The sequence below is a fragment of the Cercospora beticola genome, chromosome 2 (assembly GCF_033473495.1).
Source record: "Cercospora beticola chromosome 2, complete sequence".
Classification (NCBI taxonomy): domain Eukaryota; kingdom Fungi; phylum Ascomycota; class Dothideomycetes; order Mycosphaerellales; family Mycosphaerellaceae; genus Cercospora; species Cercospora beticola.
In genome coordinates this window covers 1,012,877-1,032,631 of record NC_088936.1, presented here as the reverse complement: position 1 = coordinate 1,032,631, position 19,755 = coordinate 1,012,877, and the positions used below count along the sequence as shown (strand labels likewise).

At 52.0% G+C, this 19,755-nt stretch overlaps 7 protein-coding genes across 7 annotated transcripts; 4 read left to right on the top strand and 3 right to left on the bottom strand.

Moving 5' to 3' along the window:
- Positions 1-566: 566 nt before the first annotated feature.
- Positions 567-2,990, top strand: RHO25_002433 (uncharacterized protein; the record flags this gene model as incomplete). Its single annotated transcript, XM_023598014.2, has 1 exon — positions 567-2,990. One exon carries the CDS (start codon positions 567-569, stop codon positions 2,988-2,990), a length of 2,424 nt encoding a protein of 807 aa, XP_023456172.1.
- A 1,969-nt stretch (positions 2,991-4,959) lies between these two features.
- On the bottom strand, positions 4,960-5,778 carry RHO25_002432 (uncharacterized protein; the record flags this gene model as incomplete). Its single annotated transcript, XM_065602254.1, has 1 exon — positions 4,960-5,778. The coding sequence occupies one exon, from the start codon at positions 5,776-5,778 to the stop codon at positions 4,960-4,962; it is 819 nt and encodes a 272-aa protein (XP_065458326.1).
- Positions 5,779-6,401: 623 nt separating this feature from the next.
- On the bottom strand, positions 6,402-7,943 carry RHO25_002431 (uncharacterized protein; the record flags this gene model as incomplete). The annotated part of the gene is made up of 4 exons (XM_023598013.2): positions 6,402-6,725; positions 6,791-7,033; positions 7,082-7,594; positions 7,644-7,943. 4 exons carry the CDS (start codon positions 7,941-7,943, stop codon positions 6,402-6,404), a joined length of 1,380 nt encoding a protein of 459 aa, XP_023456173.1.
- A 329-nt stretch (positions 7,944-8,272) lies between these two features.
- Positions 8,273-15,464, bottom strand: RHO25_002430 (uncharacterized protein; the record flags this gene model as incomplete). The annotated part of the gene is made up of 6 exons (XM_023598012.1): positions 8,273-9,145; positions 9,207-10,569; positions 10,619-13,789; positions 13,836-14,295; positions 14,348-14,464; positions 14,519-15,464. The coding sequence occupies 6 exons, from the start codon at positions 15,462-15,464 to the stop codon at positions 8,273-8,275; spliced, it is 6,930 nt and encodes a 2,309-aa protein (XP_023455454.1).
- Positions 15,465-15,859: 395 nt separating this feature from the next.
- On the top strand, positions 15,860-16,567 carry RHO25_002429 (uncharacterized protein; the record flags this gene model as incomplete). The annotated part of the gene is made up of 1 exon (XM_065602253.1): positions 15,860-16,567. The coding sequence occupies one exon, from the start codon at positions 15,860-15,862 to the stop codon at positions 16,565-16,567; it is 708 nt and encodes a 235-aa protein (XP_065458325.1).
- Positions 16,568-17,003: 436 nt separating this feature from the next.
- RHO25_002428 (uncharacterized protein) lies at positions 17,004-18,596 on the top strand (the record flags this gene model as incomplete). Its single annotated transcript, XM_023598011.1, has 1 exon — positions 17,004-18,596. The coding sequence occupies one exon, from the start codon at positions 17,004-17,006 to the stop codon at positions 18,594-18,596; it is 1,593 nt and encodes a 530-aa protein (XP_023455453.1).
- Positions 18,597-18,935: 339 nt separating this feature from the next.
- RHO25_002427 (uncharacterized protein) lies at positions 18,936-19,641 on the top strand (the record flags this gene model as incomplete). The annotated part of the gene is made up of 2 exons (XM_023598010.2): positions 18,936-18,944; positions 19,228-19,641. The coding sequence occupies 2 exons, from the start codon at positions 18,936-18,938 to the stop codon at positions 19,639-19,641; spliced, it is 423 nt and encodes a 140-aa protein (XP_023455459.2).
- Positions 19,642-19,755: the final 114 nt, after the last annotated feature.

Below are 19,755 nucleotides of genomic sequence, written 5' to 3'. Positions count from 1 at the left end.
GTTTTCTATATCTTTTGTTCATCATCAGTTGTGCACTCGATGCAATTTTGCCTTTTCTTTTCGTCTTTTGCGCGCCAAGCTCAACCGGATTCGCCACCCAACACCACCGCTTTTGCGACGCGACTTCCGACACCACTTCATGCATCTATCCGATAACAGCAGCGGTGTACTCGCGACAGGCAGGTCTCCGTCTGGCATTTGCGTATTTCTCAATATGCAAGCAGTGCATCGCTCGATCTAGGAGTCTTCGTAGAATCGGTCAAGCAGACGCGGTGGCGGTGTCTCGATTGGTTCACCAACTTCCGCCAACATGAGTCAAACGCAAATCAGTAGGTTGGTAGAACAATTGCTGCACATTTCCTGCAAGCAAACGCAGTCTTCTGCAGCTCGCGCTTCACTTGACAAACGGAGCGCGACGCAGAGCCCCTCTCCCCTCTCTCCTCTTCCACCTACTTCCGCTCCTTTGCCCTTTCCTCACCGACCATCAACACCTGCTTCGCAGACGCCCCCCACAGACGACATTCATTACAACAACCTCAATCACATCGTACAGAACTGCCGCAACCATGACCGACGCACCGCAAGTTCAGCACTCGCTGCTGCAGTCCAAGTTCCCCGTCTTCCTTCCGGACATGCCTCAACTCAAGCTGTCAAAGGATGACTTCGCTGCCTACGTCCAGACATTGAGCGCGAAGCAACCTGCCGCACCTGAAAAGCTGTCTGCTGGAGGCCATAAGGACGACTCGAAGCAGCCCGCTGACAAAGAACCACCACCACAGTCGGCTTTCATGAACGCTCTGCTCTCGGACAAGAAGGCCGTGCCCTCCTTCGATGAACACGATGACAAGATGCTCACTGAGAACGCCGACGTCGCCTACAGTCGGTCCGGCAGCGCACTCGTCGATCTCTTCTACGAATTCGAGGAGGTCATCTCCGCAGCTGCGTTGCGGACGCGACTGGAGAAGGCATGGGCGGAGGACAAGGATGCCGCACTCAAGATCATCTGGAACGCGCGCTCCATCCATCTCGGCAAGAGCAACCGCAATGCCTTCTACCGAGCTTTGGGCTGGCTGTACGAGAACCATCCTGGCACTCTGTTGTTCAACTTGCAGTGGCTTGTGCGACCTGTCATTCAGAAGAAAGTACCCAAGAAGGACGAATCCGCCCAGACGGAAGTCCCCAAGGACGGCGAGAAATCTACCGCGGCGGAGTCAGTCGACAACGCCAACGAGAAGGACGCAGACAATGACTTTGAAATGGTGGATGGCGAGACGGCACCTACGAGCACGACAGACCCTAAGAAGCGCAAGCTCTCTGAACTCGAGTCTGCCGATGCCGAGTTCGACGTCAAGTATGGTGTCGCACATGGTTACTGGAAAGACCTTCTGAATGTGCTGGCCCTTGCCGCAAACGATCAATTGAAGGCCGATGGCAACCCTACCAGCATCCTCAACACTGAGATGCCCAACGCGAAGAAGTACAAGCGCAATTGGACTGAGGGCCGCAAGAAGGAGATCAACAAGGCACGCCACGATACTGTCTTGGCCAAGCTCGGATCAGACCAGAAATACAGGGCGTTGCATCTTTGCGTGGCACGTCTTTTCGCCGAGCAACTTGAGCTTGATCTTGCGCGTCTGGAATCCAACGACAAGAAAGAGATCAAGAAGGTCACTCTTGCGGGCAAGTGGGCACCTTCAAACAAAGGCATGCATGATCAGCACACGACCATCGTCACCAGCATTGCAGAGCTGCTTCACCCGCTCGGGAGTGTCTGCCCAGATGCAGATCCCGCAGACCGGGAGCTGTACATCAAGCACGCGCGCAATGCCTACCAGGTCAAGACTTTGTCAAAACTGCGCAAGCAGCTCCAAATCGTCGAGCGCGACTTGACTGCCGAAACATTTGACCAAATCAAGTATGACCGCGTGCCTTCTCTCGCCATGAAGCAATATACCCCACTCTTCGCCCGCAAAGACATGGACCACTTCGATGCTTACATCGAAAAAGTTGCCCAAGGCCAAGCCAAGATCTCTGGCGCCGTTCTCCTCCCTTCCGCGCTTGTCAAAGAAGTCTCGCGCGCTGGTTACTCCGGTGGCCGCCGTTCGAGACCCTCACCAGCTGACGCTCTCGTCGCTGAGAAGATTCGCGAAATCACCGCCAAGTCTATCGGAGCTCAGTGGAATACTCTCGTTCAACGCATCAAAGACTCCGGAGCCCTCACTTCTTCCATTGCAGTCTGCGACGTCTCAGGCAGCATGTCCTCCCCAGTCTTCCGCGACGGAACCTGCCCCATGGACAGCGCAATCGGCCTCTCGCTTCTCATCGCCGAAGTTACAGAACCTCCCTTCGACGGTGCGATAATCACTTTCCATGCTCGTCCGGAAGTCTTCCACGTCGGTGGAGCAGAGGATGAGAGAAGCTTCATGGAAAAGGTCGGTTACATTAAATCTATGCCCTGGGGAATGAACACAGATTTCGTCGCTGTTTTTGAGGGACTGATCCTGCCGAGGGCTGTTGAGTGCAAGGTCAAGCCTGAGGATATGGTAAAGCAGGTCTTTGTGTTCTCGGACATGCAGTTTGATTCTGCGACTCGCGGATATGAGCAGGAGGATCGTTGGACGACCTCGTATGAGCGCATTCAGAAGAAATTCAAGAAGCATGGGTACGAGATGCCGAAGCTCATCTTCTGGAACTTGGCGGGTGGACGTGCGGGATATGATGACGGTGCTGGTGAAGTTGGAGGTGGGGATTCTACGGCTCCGAAGCCGGTCACTGCTGCTGAGGAGGGCACGGCATTGGTATCGGGGTACAGCCAGGGACAGTTGAAGATGTTTTTGGACAAGGGGCAGTTTGACGGGGGCGAGGACGAGGAGATGGTCGAGGTCGGGGAAGATGGAGAAGTGAAGGAGAAGAAGGGAGATGATCCAATCGCGATGATGAAGAAGGCGATTGGGCACGATGCTTACCGGATGTTGAAGGTCGTGGATTGAACGTTGGGACTTGGGCATGGAATATGGATGTGCTGGACCAACAGAGGACAGCTTACGATTCTTACGACTTGTGATGACACGCACGCATGAAGGGTACATGCGGCAAGAAAAGCATTAGCGATGGCGTTTGAAAGTCAGAGCGTACTTATCGCACCTTGAATCGAATCAGAGACAGACCATCATGTCGGTCCAATTGTGTCAACAGTTCGATTCCCTCTCGTCACTGCATTGCCAATTCTTCTTGTCGTGCGCTCCTGGAGTTCGAAACTGTGCAAACCACGAGGTCTGACGACGAGGAAATAGCATCGGAGCTTCTCTGCGAGCCCTAAGATGAATGACAAAAAGTTTATCACACGGAACGACACCTATTGAAAATGCACATCAGTGCTTAATCAAATTGGAAGTGGCGTGTTTACGACTCTAGGGCTCGCGATAGGGCTTCGTACAGCGTTTCCTGCTCTAGGCTAATGGACTTCGAATCTCACCAACAGCTCTGCCCTTTTCCATGTGCATAGTTTGCCATCCAACTTCTAATTGCCGTCTCTTTGCATTGCCGCCACATCACCCTTGGGCAGGGGGTGGCAAGGGCAGCAGCGCTCGAAAGCCAGCCCTGGATGAGCCGTCCAACCGACAGTTCGAACTGACGATGCACTTTATCTATTGGAAGGGAAGCTGGCGTTCACGATGAAATTTTCCCTTTGGATCTCTATCTGGGCTTGTCGATGCGTAGTCTGGTATTCGAGCTTAATCATGCTCCCGAAAACATGACATCGAAGAAATTTGCGGTGCCTCCTGCTTGCTCCCTTTGAAAGATATCCCATCCCTGGGAAGATTTGGATCTGCCGCAGTCGTTCTTCCAATTTGACTTCTTACGAGAGCATCGTATTATTCCGTCTTCCCATGATGCCAGCTTAGCTCGTATTCTGTTGTCTTACAACAGGAACCTGTTTTGCACCCAAATCAAACCAAAGAAGCGGACTTCGAAATGTGAACAATGCTGTCTTTTTCTACGCTTACTGGTACGCTGTGAAATGGATATATAGAGCTTGCAACAACCTACCTCAGAGAAGAAGAGAATGTCAAAGCTGCTCGCCAACAAATCTACCAAATTCCATTGACACCATCATCGATCGAAGATGCTTCTTGCATTCTTTCTCCTTCTCTGGGCTTTGGCTTCACAGCCTGTAGCGGCCAAGCACTGCCTCTCAGACTGCTCGTTGTGCTACTATTCCGACGGCCATGTATAGGGGCATCGGCGGGTGTTCAAGGGGATGCTATTGCTCGCCCCGCGCGGGTGCAAATTTCAACGCCCATCCTTGTTTGAGTTGTGTTGGGGGAAGATGGGCGGAGGTTGGGAAGTGTCCGTGGTAAGTCTTTCCTAGTCGCAAACAGCTGTGTTTTTTTTCTTCTCTTTTTGCGGATGCTTTCGAGCTAGTTCCTGCTAGGGCTGATTTTTTCTGCAGATCGAAGACAGGCGAAGGAGCCAGCTGATTGAGCCGTGACCATCTCTGGAGGGAAGGGAGCCGCGTATATGGGGTGAGGGTCAATACTCTGCGTTGCTGATTGAGAACTCACACTGGATGTGGAAAGAACAATGGAAAAATCCATGTCACTCTTTTGACTTAGCTGGTGTGATCAGAAGTCATCCGGGGTTGTCTGACCTTGATTGAGAGGAGCGCTGAAGGCGATGCAGGGACCAAGAAAAGCTTTCCTTTGTATGGATCTGCGGGACGAGCATCGCTTCTCTAGATATTCATCGAGTGCATTTGGCAGTCCTATCTTACTTGTTGGGATAGTGGCGAATTCCGCTTCATCTTCCTCCCAACAAGCTCAGACTTTAGGTTGAGCGAAGAGCATTTGCTTAGTTAAAATATTGAATCGTCAGGAATCCGGCCTGTGAATGGACCTGTTAAGCAAACGTCGCTGGGTTGCTCTGTGAATGTGCAGCCACCTCCTGTACACTTTCTGTTCAATTCTGTACTTCGCCTACCCTCAGACGTGGCTCCCAGTCCTCGCTGTCTAGGTCGAGCTGAAGCAGATGAGTACGGATTTTCTCCCGACCAAATTCTTCGTAGCTATAGGGCTTGCTTGTAAGTTCTTGCGGACTGGTAGGATGGTCACTGGAGTCAACATTGACAAGTCCCTCGAATTTGACATGGTCGAGTGCCAGAAGCTGTCCTATCCGAAGCAGAATGAGTTGCCAGCCGAATTCACCACGACATCTTATTCGATCCAGCCTCAAGACCCTGAGTGAACCTTCCATGACCTCGAGTAAAGACGTGAGATCCTCCTTTAGCTCGATTGTAATACCTTCCAGGATTATGGTATGTAGAGGCAACCTCCACATGTCCTCTCGCGCCCATTGTAATTCTCTCCTGCTGTGTCCACGAAAGATGAGCTTCGGATCAGTGTCGCACAAAGCGAGGGCCTTTTGGAGCTCATTGCAGGAGGTCTTTGCGTTGTCAAAAGTATGTTGGCTAAACGGAGGAACCGTAAATTCCAGGCATGGCAACGAGGACAGGAATCGTACCAATCCATCTATTCGGATACGAGGGTTGAACGGAAGCTGATCTTGGCTCAGAGTGTCCGAGTTTGGTGGGTAGTACTCAGGTCCCCAGAAATCGCAGCCAAGGGTATCGATGTCGTAGTTATTCTCGATGAGGGCCAGAAGGACTGCGTTCAAGGCAATGTTATGATGAGTGGACCGCGGTCCAGCCACTACATTGATTCGCTTGCATGTGCTTGTCGTTGCCAAGTTCTTCAGTATAGTCCGAAGCTGTCCCTGCATGTCTGCGAAAAGTGTTGCAGGAAGGCGTGGGATAAGGAAGTCGAGTCGGCGACTTTCAATCTCGAGGACTTGGAGGTGACTGGCGAATCGGGACGTGCTTATTTCAAGCAAGGCTCCCAGTGAAGAGGGTACGTATCGGTGGCGTCGAGTTCGAAAGAAGCGATCGGCAAATCTATCGGCGGTGTCGTGGGCGAGAGTCGAGCAGAGTGTACGTAGCGTGGTTAGATCGCTTTCGTCCAGGTACCCGGCAATCTGAAGTCGTAGCTCTGTAGGCAGCTTGACGAAAGCACAATTGTCGAGAGTCATCGCGGATTCCATTGCGCCAATGGTTGCGGTGATGCTTGACGCTAGGCTAGATGTTCTACTATTTGTGAGTAAGGAAGGCAGAGGAGGAGCAAGGATGTAGTAGCGACGACGGGAAAAAAGTGCCAGTGGCGTTCGGGAGGATCCATATATACCTTCCTAAGGACGTGGTGCTATGGCGCAAGTGAAAGCTTATGAGTCTAACTTAGATTTTCACTGCAATACGGATTTCTGGTAGAAGCTTGTCCCGGTGCAGTGCTATGGTTACTCACCTGGCTCTTATCGACCGCGGACTCTTGTCCTCATCAGCGCCTGATATACTATCTGCTCGATCTAGGCTCATTAGAATCCAGCGCAGACGGTGCTTTTGCATTATCCAAAGTGTTGTCTTTGGTAATGTGCACGTGGGCTTTGGCGTCTGTGGATATGCTCGTTGTTGATTCGACGTAGCTTCCTGCCACTACGAAAATGTCAGATATTGCAATTGCGCTCAAGGAGACAGGAGTTGTACTTGAGGCACGATGATACTGGTCTGGCCAAGCGATCTTTGTACCGACCTCCAATGCTACACGTTGCACGAAGTTCGGGTCTCGTAAGAACTCTCGTGCGACCGAGCAGAAGTCTGCTTTTTCATTTTCGATGATCTTTGTGCGAGGTCAGCAACACAACCGGAGTCGTTCATTGCCGAGTTTGAGATGTTTAGACCTACATCAGCAACGGTGGCCCCATCTCGAATCCAACCTACAGCGCCAATGTAGAGACCTGGAATTTTCAAATCTTTCACTGCTTTAGCGAATTTGACTTGGTATTGTGGTCCCATTTCCACCTTTTGCCTTCGATCGGTACCGCCGCTTGAGACGTCGAGCATATCGATGCCTTCGGCTGCGAGAATGGGTGCGAAGCGGAGAGTATCGCTCAGCTCCCAGCCTTCGCCGAGAGGTAGCCAGTCTACCTATTGGAGTTCATCAGCCTCTATGTATCGTCAGAAATTTATCCTTACCGCTGAAATCTTCCAGAAAAGAAGCGTCTCGGGAGGCACATTACGCCTGATGCTCCGAATAACCTCCACCGCGAAACGAATACGATTCTCGAAGCTGCCTCCCCACTGATCAGTACGTTTATTGCTCGCAGGACTCGCGAAAGAATGAATCAAATAACCATGAGCCCCATGCACTGCAACGATTCGGCATCCAGCTTTAACTGCTCGGTGAGCAGCTTGTCCAAAAGCTTCGATAACCCCCCAGATTTCTTCTTCAGTCATTTCCTTTGGTTTCGCATAATTATCGTTCCAAGATTCCGCAGTCGGCGCAAGAACACCATCGGGAAAACCTCCATATTTCTCTGGTACAGTTCTGAGGCCAAGCCATGGAGGACAAATACTTGCTTTCCGGCCTGCGTGTTGAAGCTGGATCGCTGCATGTTTCGATTGTGAATGTATGAAGTCTACCACGCGGTTAACAGGTGCGATGTGCTCGTCAGACCATAAGCCGGCATCTTGGACAGAATTTAGGCCCTGAGCTGGTCAGCTGCTGGTCCTCTGGCAGAGCCACTCAGCGGCATACCGATGGCAGCACGGCTGTTGCTTCCAAGGTTACTAAAGCTGCACCGCGTAAGGCGAATTGGCCAGCATGGACTACGTGGAAGTCGGTCATCATGCCGTCGCCTGCGCAGCTGTACATGCACATGGGCGAGACGAAGATGCGGTTGCAGAAAGTTATGCCGCGGATTGTCAGTGGGCGGAAGATGGTGTTTATGGTGGTTTCTGTGATGCCATGCTCGGGATCTAGGAGTGCGGCACCGACTGGTGTTGATTGTTTTGGGGTGAAGTATGCGGTGTAGTCATCGCCGGAGCTGACTGTCATGATTTGTCTTGTGGAATTACTTTTTGTGGCCACGAATGAGCGATTATTGCCTGCTCAGTGATATATCTGCATGGAATCAAGGAAATAGATGTTGAGTGATGAGATTGGGGGAGAGAAGTGATGAACATGACGCGGAGGTCACGACGTGATGAATCGAGCACGTGATGCGAAGTCAAACCTTCCCAATAGTATTTATGTTCTTTAGGATACTGTAGTTACGAAAGAGCTTAGTCGATTGTTGGACACTGCAAGTGGAGCATTGCATTTTGCACTATACAAGCTTATGTCGAGGCCCATGTACCGTAGTATCATTACCCAGCACAATGAAGTCAGCTTTTACCGTTGATCAATGGTGAACGTTCGCACAAAATGTCTACCAGCTGCTTGAAAGTTTGGAATCCGATGATTTCCATGACGGTGACTCTGGCATCGAGCTCCTTCAAGATCCAGCTGTGCAGTTCTACAGTGACGAGCGAGTCCAGCCCAAGATCCGCAATGGCACTTTCGGATGCGATGTTCTCCAGATCTCTCAACGTGATGGCCGCAATTCTTTTGCGCAGATTTGCTTGTATTACGGACTTTCTCTCCGCTGGCTCCAGAATATTTGAGAGCTGAGCTGCGACGGATTGCCTCGTAGTGTCAGAGATGGACACAGAGCTTCCCTGGCTCTCCTCTCGAGATAATGCATCCATGCTGTGCTTCATGATGGAAAGTGCCGGTCCTACTTCTTCGATGATGGGCCTTAAAGCGGGGACTTGAGGAATCCCGACGACCACATTGTTACTCCTTTGATGATCCCAACTGTCACTCTTCTTACCATTGTCCTGGAGAGCGGCGTCCATAACCTTACACACTGCCTCCTCGGACAGCGACGCGGCATAGACCTTGTCCGAAAATGCCGTGATGCCTGCCTCAATGGCCTCAGCAACGTATCCTACGTCTGATATTGACGGAAGATTGATCGAAATAGCTTTCTGGCCATTCTGTCGGCTCCACCATGCGCAGAAACGGTCCATGAACTCATTTGCAGCAGAATATGGAGCTTGCCCGACGTTACCCACTACAGCCGCGACCGAGGAGAGGCAGACGAAGAAATCCAAGCTGCGGGTTCTGAGGGAGTAGTAGAGATTCAGCACACCCTGTACTTTGGGCCGGAGCACAGCATTCCACTCTCCCGCTGTCAAGGACGAGAACATGGTATCCTGGGAGTGGACGAATGATCAGCGTAGATCTGACTGTGGCTCTGGAACTAAATAGACTCACCTTGAGAACCATGGCGCCATGTATGACGCCTCGCAACTTTGGCATTCCTTCCCTCTCGATACGTTCGCGTAGATCAGCGACTTGGGCCTCGGATCCAACATCACACTGCTCCATCGAGATGGTCGCACCTCTGGTTCGAGCATACTCCATCAATTCTTGAGCGCTTGCAGACCGGGCATCCCCACTTCTTGATGCCAACACGATATGTTTGGCTCCCTTTTCGACAAGCCATCTCGAGAGCGAGCTTGCGAGACCACTCGTACCGCCAGTGATGAGGTAAGTCACATCTCTTCGTATCTCTGACATTCTTGCTGCTTTCGTACCACGCAAGGGGACTCGTGCATCACGATCGTTATTTATGATAATCTTACCAATGTGTTTCCCAGATTGCATGAGACGCATAGCGCTCTCGAGTTGCCCCACTGAGAACTTCTCTGCCAGGTGGACAGGTTTCCAAGTGCCGTGCGCGAAGTTCTCCATCACTGTGTCTAGCAGCTGCTTTGTCCTGTCTGACCTTTGCAGCATCAACACATCAAGTTGCACAGCCGAGTAGGTAACTCCTTTGTCAAACGGCGCCATTTCGAGTGCACTGTTAGCTAACGCATCTCGCTTCCCAATATCGATGAATCTTCCAAGCGGTGCAAGACATCTCCAGCTAGCCTGAAGAAGGTCTTCGGACAGAGAGTTCAACACGACATCCACTCCGCCGTCAGCTGCAAACTGAAGTCCCTCCACAAAATCAGTGGAACGGCTCGAAAATATCCTGCTAGGATTGATATTGTAGTGATCGATCATGAATTTCTTCTTCTCCGGGGATCCGACAGTGCAGTAGATTTCTGCACCAAGCTGCTGGGCGATTTGAATCGCAGCCTGGCCCACGCCACCTGCAGCCGCATGAATTAAGATTTTCTCTTTCGGTTGTAGGTTTGCACGACAGACCAATGACTCGTACGCCGTGCAGAAGATGATGGGAATTGATGCTGCCTCGCTGAAGCCAAGGCTTGAACCATCAGGGATCCTGGCGATGGTGGTTATATTACAACGCGCATGCGTCGCGAATAATCCATCGCCTAGGTGGACTACGCGGTCACCTTTCTGGTATCGAAGTCCTGCTTTACAGCCTGCGGCAGCGACAACGCCACTGCACTCTTTGCCAGGAGAGGTCCAGGGTACTCTACCGAGAGCAATAAGCACATCTCGAAAATTGAGGCCAGTGGCCTTGATCTCGATGATGACCTCGTCATCTCCAAGTGGATCTTCTAGAAGCGTTCGCGGAGCTGCTGAAAAATGCAGGGAGTCAAGCAATCCGATACGGTCCATTGTGAGCTGCAGCGGCCCTGCTCTCTGGCCAGAACTCCCCCAACTGCGGCGATGAAGATTCGTCAAAAGCACTCAATGCGCTCCTCGCAGACTCGCAAGACAACAATCGAGGATAGAGCAAGCGATCCTTTTCCCACACAAGATCAATGTCCGTCTCTTGTCTACCCGGCTTGTCGATGAAGGTGTGCCGAAAGACCTTGCCAACGACAGCCATGGCATCCAGCTCCCCAGTATCGACAATATTCAACATGACGAATTTGAGTTGCCGGTATTCCAAACGCACTGTCCTCGCGAAGCCGAACGCCAGGCCGGCGACAGCAGAATCCTGTGCTGTTTCTGAGGAAGATCGAATTACCCACAGTATGCCTTCCGCTTTGGCACACATGTATTGTATCGCTTCGAGTTGGCCAGGTTCTGGATTCAATAAGCTGCATTTTGATGCTTCTTCGACCACGATCGATAGCCGCATATCTGTGTCAATGATCTGTGCCAGAGAAGAGTGGATGGCCGGGTCCGTGTTTGATTTCGCACGAGTGAGCTCTTGCTCGCACAGACGTGCAGCATTTGCGTGCTCACAGATAATTGAAACCTTGCCCGGAGAATCATCAGGAACTTCGTGTCTTGCGTGGCTCCAAATCAAACAATGAGTGCCACCGCTCTTCATATCTTCAACATACGCATGACAGCCCGTGAGCCCAGCCTCCACTAATTCATCATGCCACTCTTGGTTTGAAAGTATCGGCCCTTCTGGCCTCGACCACCATCCCGGCAGCGTGGCAAAAGGCATGAAGAACGGCGAGAAACGAGATAGTTCCACTAAAGCCAACGTGCCGCCTGGTTTGAGCAGCTTGCGGACATTCCGCAACGATTGTTGAATTGATGGCGTTGCATGAACCACATCCGCAGCAATGACAAGGTCGAATTCGCCTACGCCGAGCCCTTGCAGAGATGGCTCAGAGCAAATATCCAATGTTTGAAACTTCATCTTCGCTGACCATTTCTCGAATCTCGCTTGCGCAGGACCAATGAATGCCGGAGAAATGTCTGTGTACCAGTACTCTGAGAATCGACTAGGGATCCGAGGCAACGAGTCCATTTCTTCGATAATGCGCCTCGTGAAGCCTCCTGTTCCGGCTCCAACCTCTAGTATGCGCATGCTGGGGTTCTCAAAGGCTAGTTGAGAAATGGTATGTGCGAGGAGCGATGCGCTGTGAGAGAAAATTCTGCTTTCTTCGTAGATGGTGTCGAGCCCAGATTGTTTTAGAATTGAGAGTGCGTCGACTTCTCCTCTCACGATTTCCGGAAGTTGCTGGCCTACGCCACAAATGCAGCGCATGTCTACTGAGGATGTGGCCATCAAAGTATCAATTTCGTCGGGATCGTCTTCGTTCAAGTTGTCTAATCCGACGACTGTGGTCATCCATTGCTTCATCTTAACCAAGTGGGGTAATTCAGGTACAGAAGACTGCTGAAGAGCCTTCTGCATGTAACGCAGCGCCGCTCTTTCGATCCTTTCCAGTTCTTCTAGGACTTCAGTTCGCATCATCGGCAGTTTGTCTCGCATCCTCTTCAAAATCTCATCTGACCAGAAATTCGGATGCTCGAACCACTGATACTTCATCGGATTGATGCTTTCCGCATCACTGAGCTCTTCCTTGGCTTGCTGCATCTTCTTCATTCGCAAGTTTCGAATCTTGATAACGGGATTGGGCCCCACGAAGCAGCTGAGATTGCCAACTGTAGACTCACCCATAGCTTCCGCGCGAGGGTCATGGAAGTATACTTCCAGTGGGCCTGTGGTCGATATCGCGGCGGTTGAGACATACACTTCTTCCACGAAGATAGGCACATGTGCAACCAGTTTTGCCAGTCTGCCTGGGTTGCTGTTCAGATTACACAGACCGACGTGAAGAGCTGCGTCCAGCGTTGTAGGATTTATGATCAATTGATTTTCGTGCTCCATCGCTGTCGTGGTCGTGATCATCCCTCTTGCAGCATCGTTGCCTGTCCAGAAGCTTGACATCAAACGGAACGCTGGTCCATATTCCATGCCCTGCTGCTTCGCCTGTCGATACATAGCATTGACATCAATCTTCCTGGTGGTTTCGTTTTCGATCGAATGGCGCATACTGTCAAAGTGCTTTCGAGACCTCTCCGCAGCATCGTCCTCAGCATTCGGCGCTTTTACTTCCACGACAGAAACAATTCCCGAGCAATGTTCCACAAAGCCCGCAGCCTTGTTCCAAGAAGAGATCGTAAAGTCAAAGTCTCCGGTCTGGCTCGTCACTCTGGTGCCAAGTCTTCGCGGCCGCAAGACGGTGAAGAGCTCATTATCCTGGTCATCAGACAAGATCAGAGCTTTTCCAATGACCATTTCTCTGATGCGGCAGGCTTCCACTCCTTGCTTTCTATCGACATTCTCCAGTGCGATGGCCTCGATAGCAGCAGAAACATACCCTGCCATAGGGAAGACAACAGCTCCGTGGATACAATGCTCTCTCAACCAAGGAATATCTTGAAGCGTGAAGACGTTGCGACATTCTCTTGAGTCTCCGACGCTGTTTGTGGCTCTATGACCAAGTAAGACATTCCATGGAGAGCCTCCAAATGCATGAGAGTCTGCAAGCCTACTACTGTGCCAGAGGCTCTGGCTGTGATTGAAAGGGTAAGGCGGCAGATCTGTCAGCAATCGTGTCCCGAGTATTTGGGGCATTGTCTTCCAGAACTCGTCATTGAACCGGGCGCCGCTGTTGACCAGTGATGTAGCGAGTTCCAAAACGCCGTCCGTGCTGGTGTTGTTCCTTCGCATGGAAACGTGGTACGAGAAAGAAAAATATTGCGGAAGTGTCTCTTTCGCCGTCTCTCGTAGCGGCCCTGAAAGTGTCGCGTGCGGTCCGATCTCGATGACAGACACGCTTTTCCCGCAATTGTCGTTGGCAAGATCCTGCATCATGACCAGGCTCGCTTTGACAAACTGCACAGGGCAGATCAGATTGGTTGTCCAGTACCAAGGCGACCGTACAGAGCTGCCAACTTCCTTGGCGCCGGTGACAGAGGAGTAGAGCACTATAGATGCGTCATCCACATGATCACACCCGTCAAGCCATGGCTGAATGTCTTTCAGATATTGCCGCGCGCAAGGTACCACCTGCAAAGAGTGATATGCGACATTCACGTTCAACATTCGATTGAAAATGGACTTTGCATCCAGTCTCTCTGCTAGCTCGACTATTGCCGCATGATCACCGGAGACTTTCAAGCTCCTAGGGCTGTTGAAGCATGCTATCGAAGCAACCCCGCCTGTCAGACTGTCTATCAAAGGACTGATTTCCGACGGAGACGCCCCAACAGCCAGCATTGCTCAAGCGTCGCAGGAAGCCAGTATCATCGTCGTAGTCTTCCTTCTCTTGGAGATACTGCCTGAGCTCTGACATGCACGACTTCAGGCATTCTGCATCCTTAGCAGAGAGGACGAACAGGGCCGGCGCATGCTCTACGTCAGCGTCAACTGCAGTCAACGGTAGATCTGCAGCTTGCTCCAAGATCACATGTGCATTGGAGCCGCCAAAGCCGAAGTTGTTGATCGATGTTCTGCGAAGCGCGTCTCTCGGCCAAGGTATACACCTCGTTGGAACTTCCAGAGCATGGCCAATTTGCTCTATGTCTGGATTGAGCTTCTCGAAGTTTGCATTGGGTAGGATGACAGATCTTTCGAGCATGAGAACACACTTGATGACTGATAGAATGCCGCTGGCTCCTTCAGAATGGCCTAAGCTGGTTGTTTAGCTCAGAGCAAGAGGCAAGCAGACTCTGAATCATACCAAAATTTGACTTGATGCTCCCGAGGAAGAGAGGGCGGCTGCGCGCGTGGCCCTCGCCGCGAAACACAGATAGAACTGCGTTGGCTTCGATAGGGTCACCACGTTCAGTGCCAGTGCCTTGAACGATATTTTAGCATTCCGGTGACACACCATGAACCGTGCGATGCATACCATGGCCTTCAACATAGTCTGTATCTGCCGGGTCCAAGCCAACGGCCTCATACAAATTGCGTATGAGGGCCTCTTGTGCTTCTCCATTAGGATACGTAATTCCAGGAGACCTGCCACCATGATTGGCGCCAGTAGCCCTGACAATGGCTCGAATAGGGTCGCCTGAACTTTTTGCTTGTGCTTCTGTTCGCAACACAATGCAACTGACGGCTTCTCCTCGTCCATAACCTTGTGCTCGGTGATCGAACGAGTAGCTTTTTCCATCCTTGCTCAGCGTACCGAGGTTTCCCATGTTGCTCAACATGGTTGGCGATAGCTGCAAGAAGGACCCGCCGACGATTGCGTAGGAACATTCTCCGCGTTGGAGGCTTTGTACAGCCAGATGTAGCGCCGTCAAGCTGGACGAACATGCTGTGTCGACGGTGACTGAGGGGCCGTGTATATTCAGAAAGTATGAAAGCCGATTAGCGAACATGGTCATCGCATTGCCTGTCGCAGCATAGCGAGATGCGGTGTACGGATCTTGATTCATTCTGTCTTCGTAATCGCTTTTGGACGCACCAGCAAAGACGCCAACATCTGAACGGCCAGCCAGCTGATCGAATTCCAGACCAGCATTTCCAAGGGCTCGATATGTACACTCCAGCAGAAGCCTTTGTTGCGGATCCATGGCTGTGGATTCTGCTTCGTTGAGGTTGAAGAAGCGAGCATCAAAGGCTGAAACATCTTGATTGAGAAAGCTGCCAGCCGTAATATTGAAGTGTCCCCTCTTTGAGTGGTCCTCGTGGTAGAAGTCCTTGCTCTTGAATCTCGACGCTGGAATCTCCGAGGCTGAACATTGACCACGGGCACAGTAGTCCCATAAACCATCGGCATCGTTGATGTCTTCTGGTAGAGTGCAGGACATGCCAATGATGGCAACTCGTTCGGCGTTTGTACGATCCATGGTTGTGGAATCGATGTCGATTGATACGGCGTCGACCAGATTCTTAGTGCAGCGGTGGACTCATCACTCTCCAGAAGGCGGACCTCAGCATATGTTCGTCATAGTCACAAAGTCGAATCAATGACATTGAGGCTTGCCTTCTGTTCGCCACAGGTACGATAAGTCCTGCATGTCCCGCGTACCCGGTTCGGGTGCACATAAGGGAACGGAACTGCGGATCAAGGACATGCTCGCTTCCTGATATCCATGTTCTCCAGTCAGGCCGACTGTGGTGTGCATACAATATATCATGCATGTATCCCGTAAGACGCCACGGACCCTTCATCCGGATACACAAAGTGCTCCGTATCAAGATTCCTGTAGAACACAATCAGCAGTTCCGGGCACCATTCGTGATGAAGACATCTTCGACGACACAATACACCGCCGTTCAAGTCCCTCGGCAATTGGAGGCAAATTTGATCCGCAAATTTGCATTGATCAATGTGGAAGCTATTTGTGCAATTCAACAACGCATACTCCTGTATGCTCCCCAATTCCTGAAAAGCACGGAGGACTGGACTGCTGAGGCCACTAATGGAGAATCGATTTTCTGGATTTTGGTGGCACCAAATGCAATCAGCGGCAGTAGTAGCCTAGAAGAAGGTCAGTGGGTTGGGATTTGTGCAATGCACGGACCACTTTCAGCCAAACAGTACAACTTCTTCGGAGATGCCGCTTTAGCGCCAGTGGATGGACGACTCGAGACGCGATGGATCGCGGGTCGACTCTACATCAAGCCACATCATCGTAGCACCGAGGCTACAAATTGCCTGAATCGTGCGTTGGAGGCATTTGTGAATGCGCGGACGCAAGAGTTGCTGGGACTGAGTGACACGATTCACGGAAGCGCAGTCGCTCGCGTCCAAGCAACAGCGTATTATGGGACAGCGGCACATCAAAATCATCAGGCAAATGGCTTGCAGGTGGTGAGGGAAGTCACCAGAGCAGAGGATCTCGCATACGACGGGCTGCTTGAGGAGACGCCCGAGGGTCTCCTCCATGATGCAGAATTTCGGGATCCATCGGGCACACTGTTCGAGATCATCCACCATGTGTCTTGATCTGGGTCAGCCCCGGGGGGTAGAGCTTGCTTTACCAAGCAAATGTACGCAGAGTCGATATGTAAATGCGAATCTCGACACCATGATGTGAGCCTCCGGGGTTGGCAGAATCGTTCGATCCACTGCATGATTTGCTTGGGTTCCACTGCATCGGCATCTTAGTCTTCAAGTCCTGTCGTACACTGTGTGCCGAAAACCAGAAGTTGTTGTCGTAGAATGTAAGTGTGGTATAAATGGCCCGAAGGTTGGTTATCAAGGTCGATGCAACACATCGTTCCTGTACGAAACAGATTCTAGTGCTGCAAGTCACCAGCTGCGCAAATCAATCGAATCGTGCTTAACAGCGCACATAGCTGCAACTCAGTTGGCGGAATCCCAAACATCTCTGAAGACGACGATGGCCACGAGTAGCTCTGAGCGCTATACACCCTGCAAGATGACCCGCCTCAGCCTGAAGAAAGCGTCGAGACCTGGTTCAGAACCGGGACGAAATCGCATTTGGATGATCATGCTGGCAATTTGTGCTGGTGGGGCTCTGGTATCGATGGACTCGGTGATCATCGGTGTCGCTCTTCCTTTCGTCTCGGACAGCTTTGCGATGTCAGCGACGGAATATGCATGGGTCGGTTCGTCATATCTGCTGGGATGCGCATGCCTAATGCCTGTGTGGGAGCCTGTGTCGGAGGTCTTGGGAAAAAAGAGCGTCATGCTTGCTGGTCTGGGCCTCTTTCTCGTTGGCAGTCTAATCTCGGCGTGCGCCCGCAACTCCATGATCCTCATCATGGGCCGTGCAATACAGGGCATCGGTGAAGGTGCGTTCACGGTGGTGACCAACGTCAGCATGGCAGATCTGTTCACCATTCGCGAGCGAGGCCTCTACATTGCCATGTACTCGGGCGTCAGCTGCATGGGAGCTGCCTTTGGGCCGCTCCTCGGCGGGGTGCTCACGAAGTATGCCAACTGGCGCTGGTGTTTCTGGATCAACCTTCCCGTGTGTGCGGTTGCACTCGTATTGCTCATAGTGGGCTATCAAGGAGCTGGAAGTGGCTCGGACTGGTCGAAGCTGCGCACAGTGGACTGGCTCGGGATGCTGCTGATCACTGGCGGTACACTCCTCTTGCTGCTCGGGCTCCAGTCCGGTGGCTCCACCACATGGCAATCGGCAAGGACATTGACGCTCTTGCTCGGCGGTATTGCGGCTCTGGCGACATTTGCTGTTGAGCAGACCCAGGTCCGCCATCCCATCGTCCCACTCGCACTGTTTCGTGCGCGGTCCAGCGCGGCGTGCCTCGGCGTGTGTGCCTCGCACGGCGTCACGTACATTGGTTGCATATTCTACCTTCCCGTTTATCTGTCCCTGGTGCTCGACTTGGATGCCTTTGCCGTGGGATGCTGGACACTAGTTATCGCGGTGCCGACAATTGTTGCTGGCATCTGCGCCGCTCTCGTCATCCAGCGAACGCAGCGCGTCCGTACTCTCATCATCGTGGCCGCAGCAGCACTTGCGCTCGGAACAGGCTTGTTCATTGGCCTGGCAGTCAAGATCAGCGTGTGGCGGCTGGTGGTATCGCAGCTGAGTGCGGCCATGGGCATTTCGCCTCTGTTCCAGGCACCGTTAATGGGCTTGCAAACGTCCATATCGCACGCAGATATCCCGCGTGCCTATGGATTCTATGTCTTCCTCCGCACCTTGAGCTCGGCGATCAGTCTGACGCTCGGACAAGTCGTCCTACAGAGCGCTCTGGAGGCGCGGACTCGGGCGCTGGTGGCACAAGGCGTCCCCACTGAGACGGCACACAGCTTGAGCCATGACGTGACGATAATTCTGAGCTTCTCCGGGTCTGCGGAGCAGGTTCACGCCCTCCGAACTTCGATGGCCCGCAGCCTCGACCGCGTGTGGATGATGTATACTGCATTCGCCATTTTGGGCGTGGTCGGCAGCGTATGCATCTCAAACAATCCACTTGTGGAGGATGAAGACCCGCAGTGTGATGCACACTCACCCGAGACTGAGCTGCGGGTGTTATGATATGTCGTCAGGAAGGCGATGCGGGTGGGAGGTGTGGTGTGTGGAGGCAAACCCGATGGCGCGAAGTGCGAACGTCTCCGTCTACATGTGATTGCCAAGAATCCCAAAACGGCTGCCTAAGGCTCTCAACATTCTCCCGTACAGATATATACACTTACGCATGGCTGCATAGAGGAACTCTGGGGGGTTCACCGCAGTTTTCACTCCGCATTATGTCTGCCATTGAGTTCAACGAGCAATCCTTTTGTCGTCCGTCTGCATCCAACTTATTCTTGCTTGTGCACCGATAAGCTAATCATCATCGACAGTCTCGTTCGTCGCCATAGCGTGCGTGCCAGCATGTTGGATGTGAGTACATCTGAGAATGTGACAGCATACTTCAATGCTAAAAGGTTCGATCATCCAGTTTCGTCTCCAGACTAGGTGAGCTCGTACGGTGTCATCGCTCCAGCCTCACACATCGTGCTGAGCAGCAGAAGAGCGTCGGAGCAAGACTTTGACCAGGCTTGCTAACGGCAATGCTACACGTGCCTATATCGCTTGGGCATTGACCTGTCTTCTGATGGCTGTCATTCGTGATTCAAGGTAGATCTCTTGCACACTTTGCCAAATATCGCACTCCCGTGAGCAGCACAATGTTGACCACTGGCTCAGTCTCGAGTACGCCCTTCGTCGTCAACCATCTTCGTCTCTCATGGATCACACATTCTTTAGGTTGATCGCCATGTGCTGCTGGATTGGCGGAAATATAATCCACTTTTCGGCCATGTGGGCACTGGGCTGGAAAGGGATCTATCATGGCGATCATTTCTTCGGTCCTCTCGAATACGTAGAGTCATTTCCCTATGGGCTCATTGCATCGCCGATGTACAATGGCAAGGCCATCTCCTATTTGGGAAGTGCCATTTGGACGGCAAAACCGGCAGGACTGGTTCTGGCGGTCTGGACATTCGTGGTTTTCAACGTTACTGGTATGATCGAGGATAAGGTGACGAGCGAGATGTATGCGGATAGGAAGCGTGCTGCTGAGGTGAAGGAAGATTGAGTGTTTAATCATGAGACCGAACAGGGCTGCACAATAGCTCAAGCAATGAGCAAGCGTACCGCAATCTCGACCACTGTTCAATGAGCAAGAAACGTTCTCTGTCACATCTGTCAT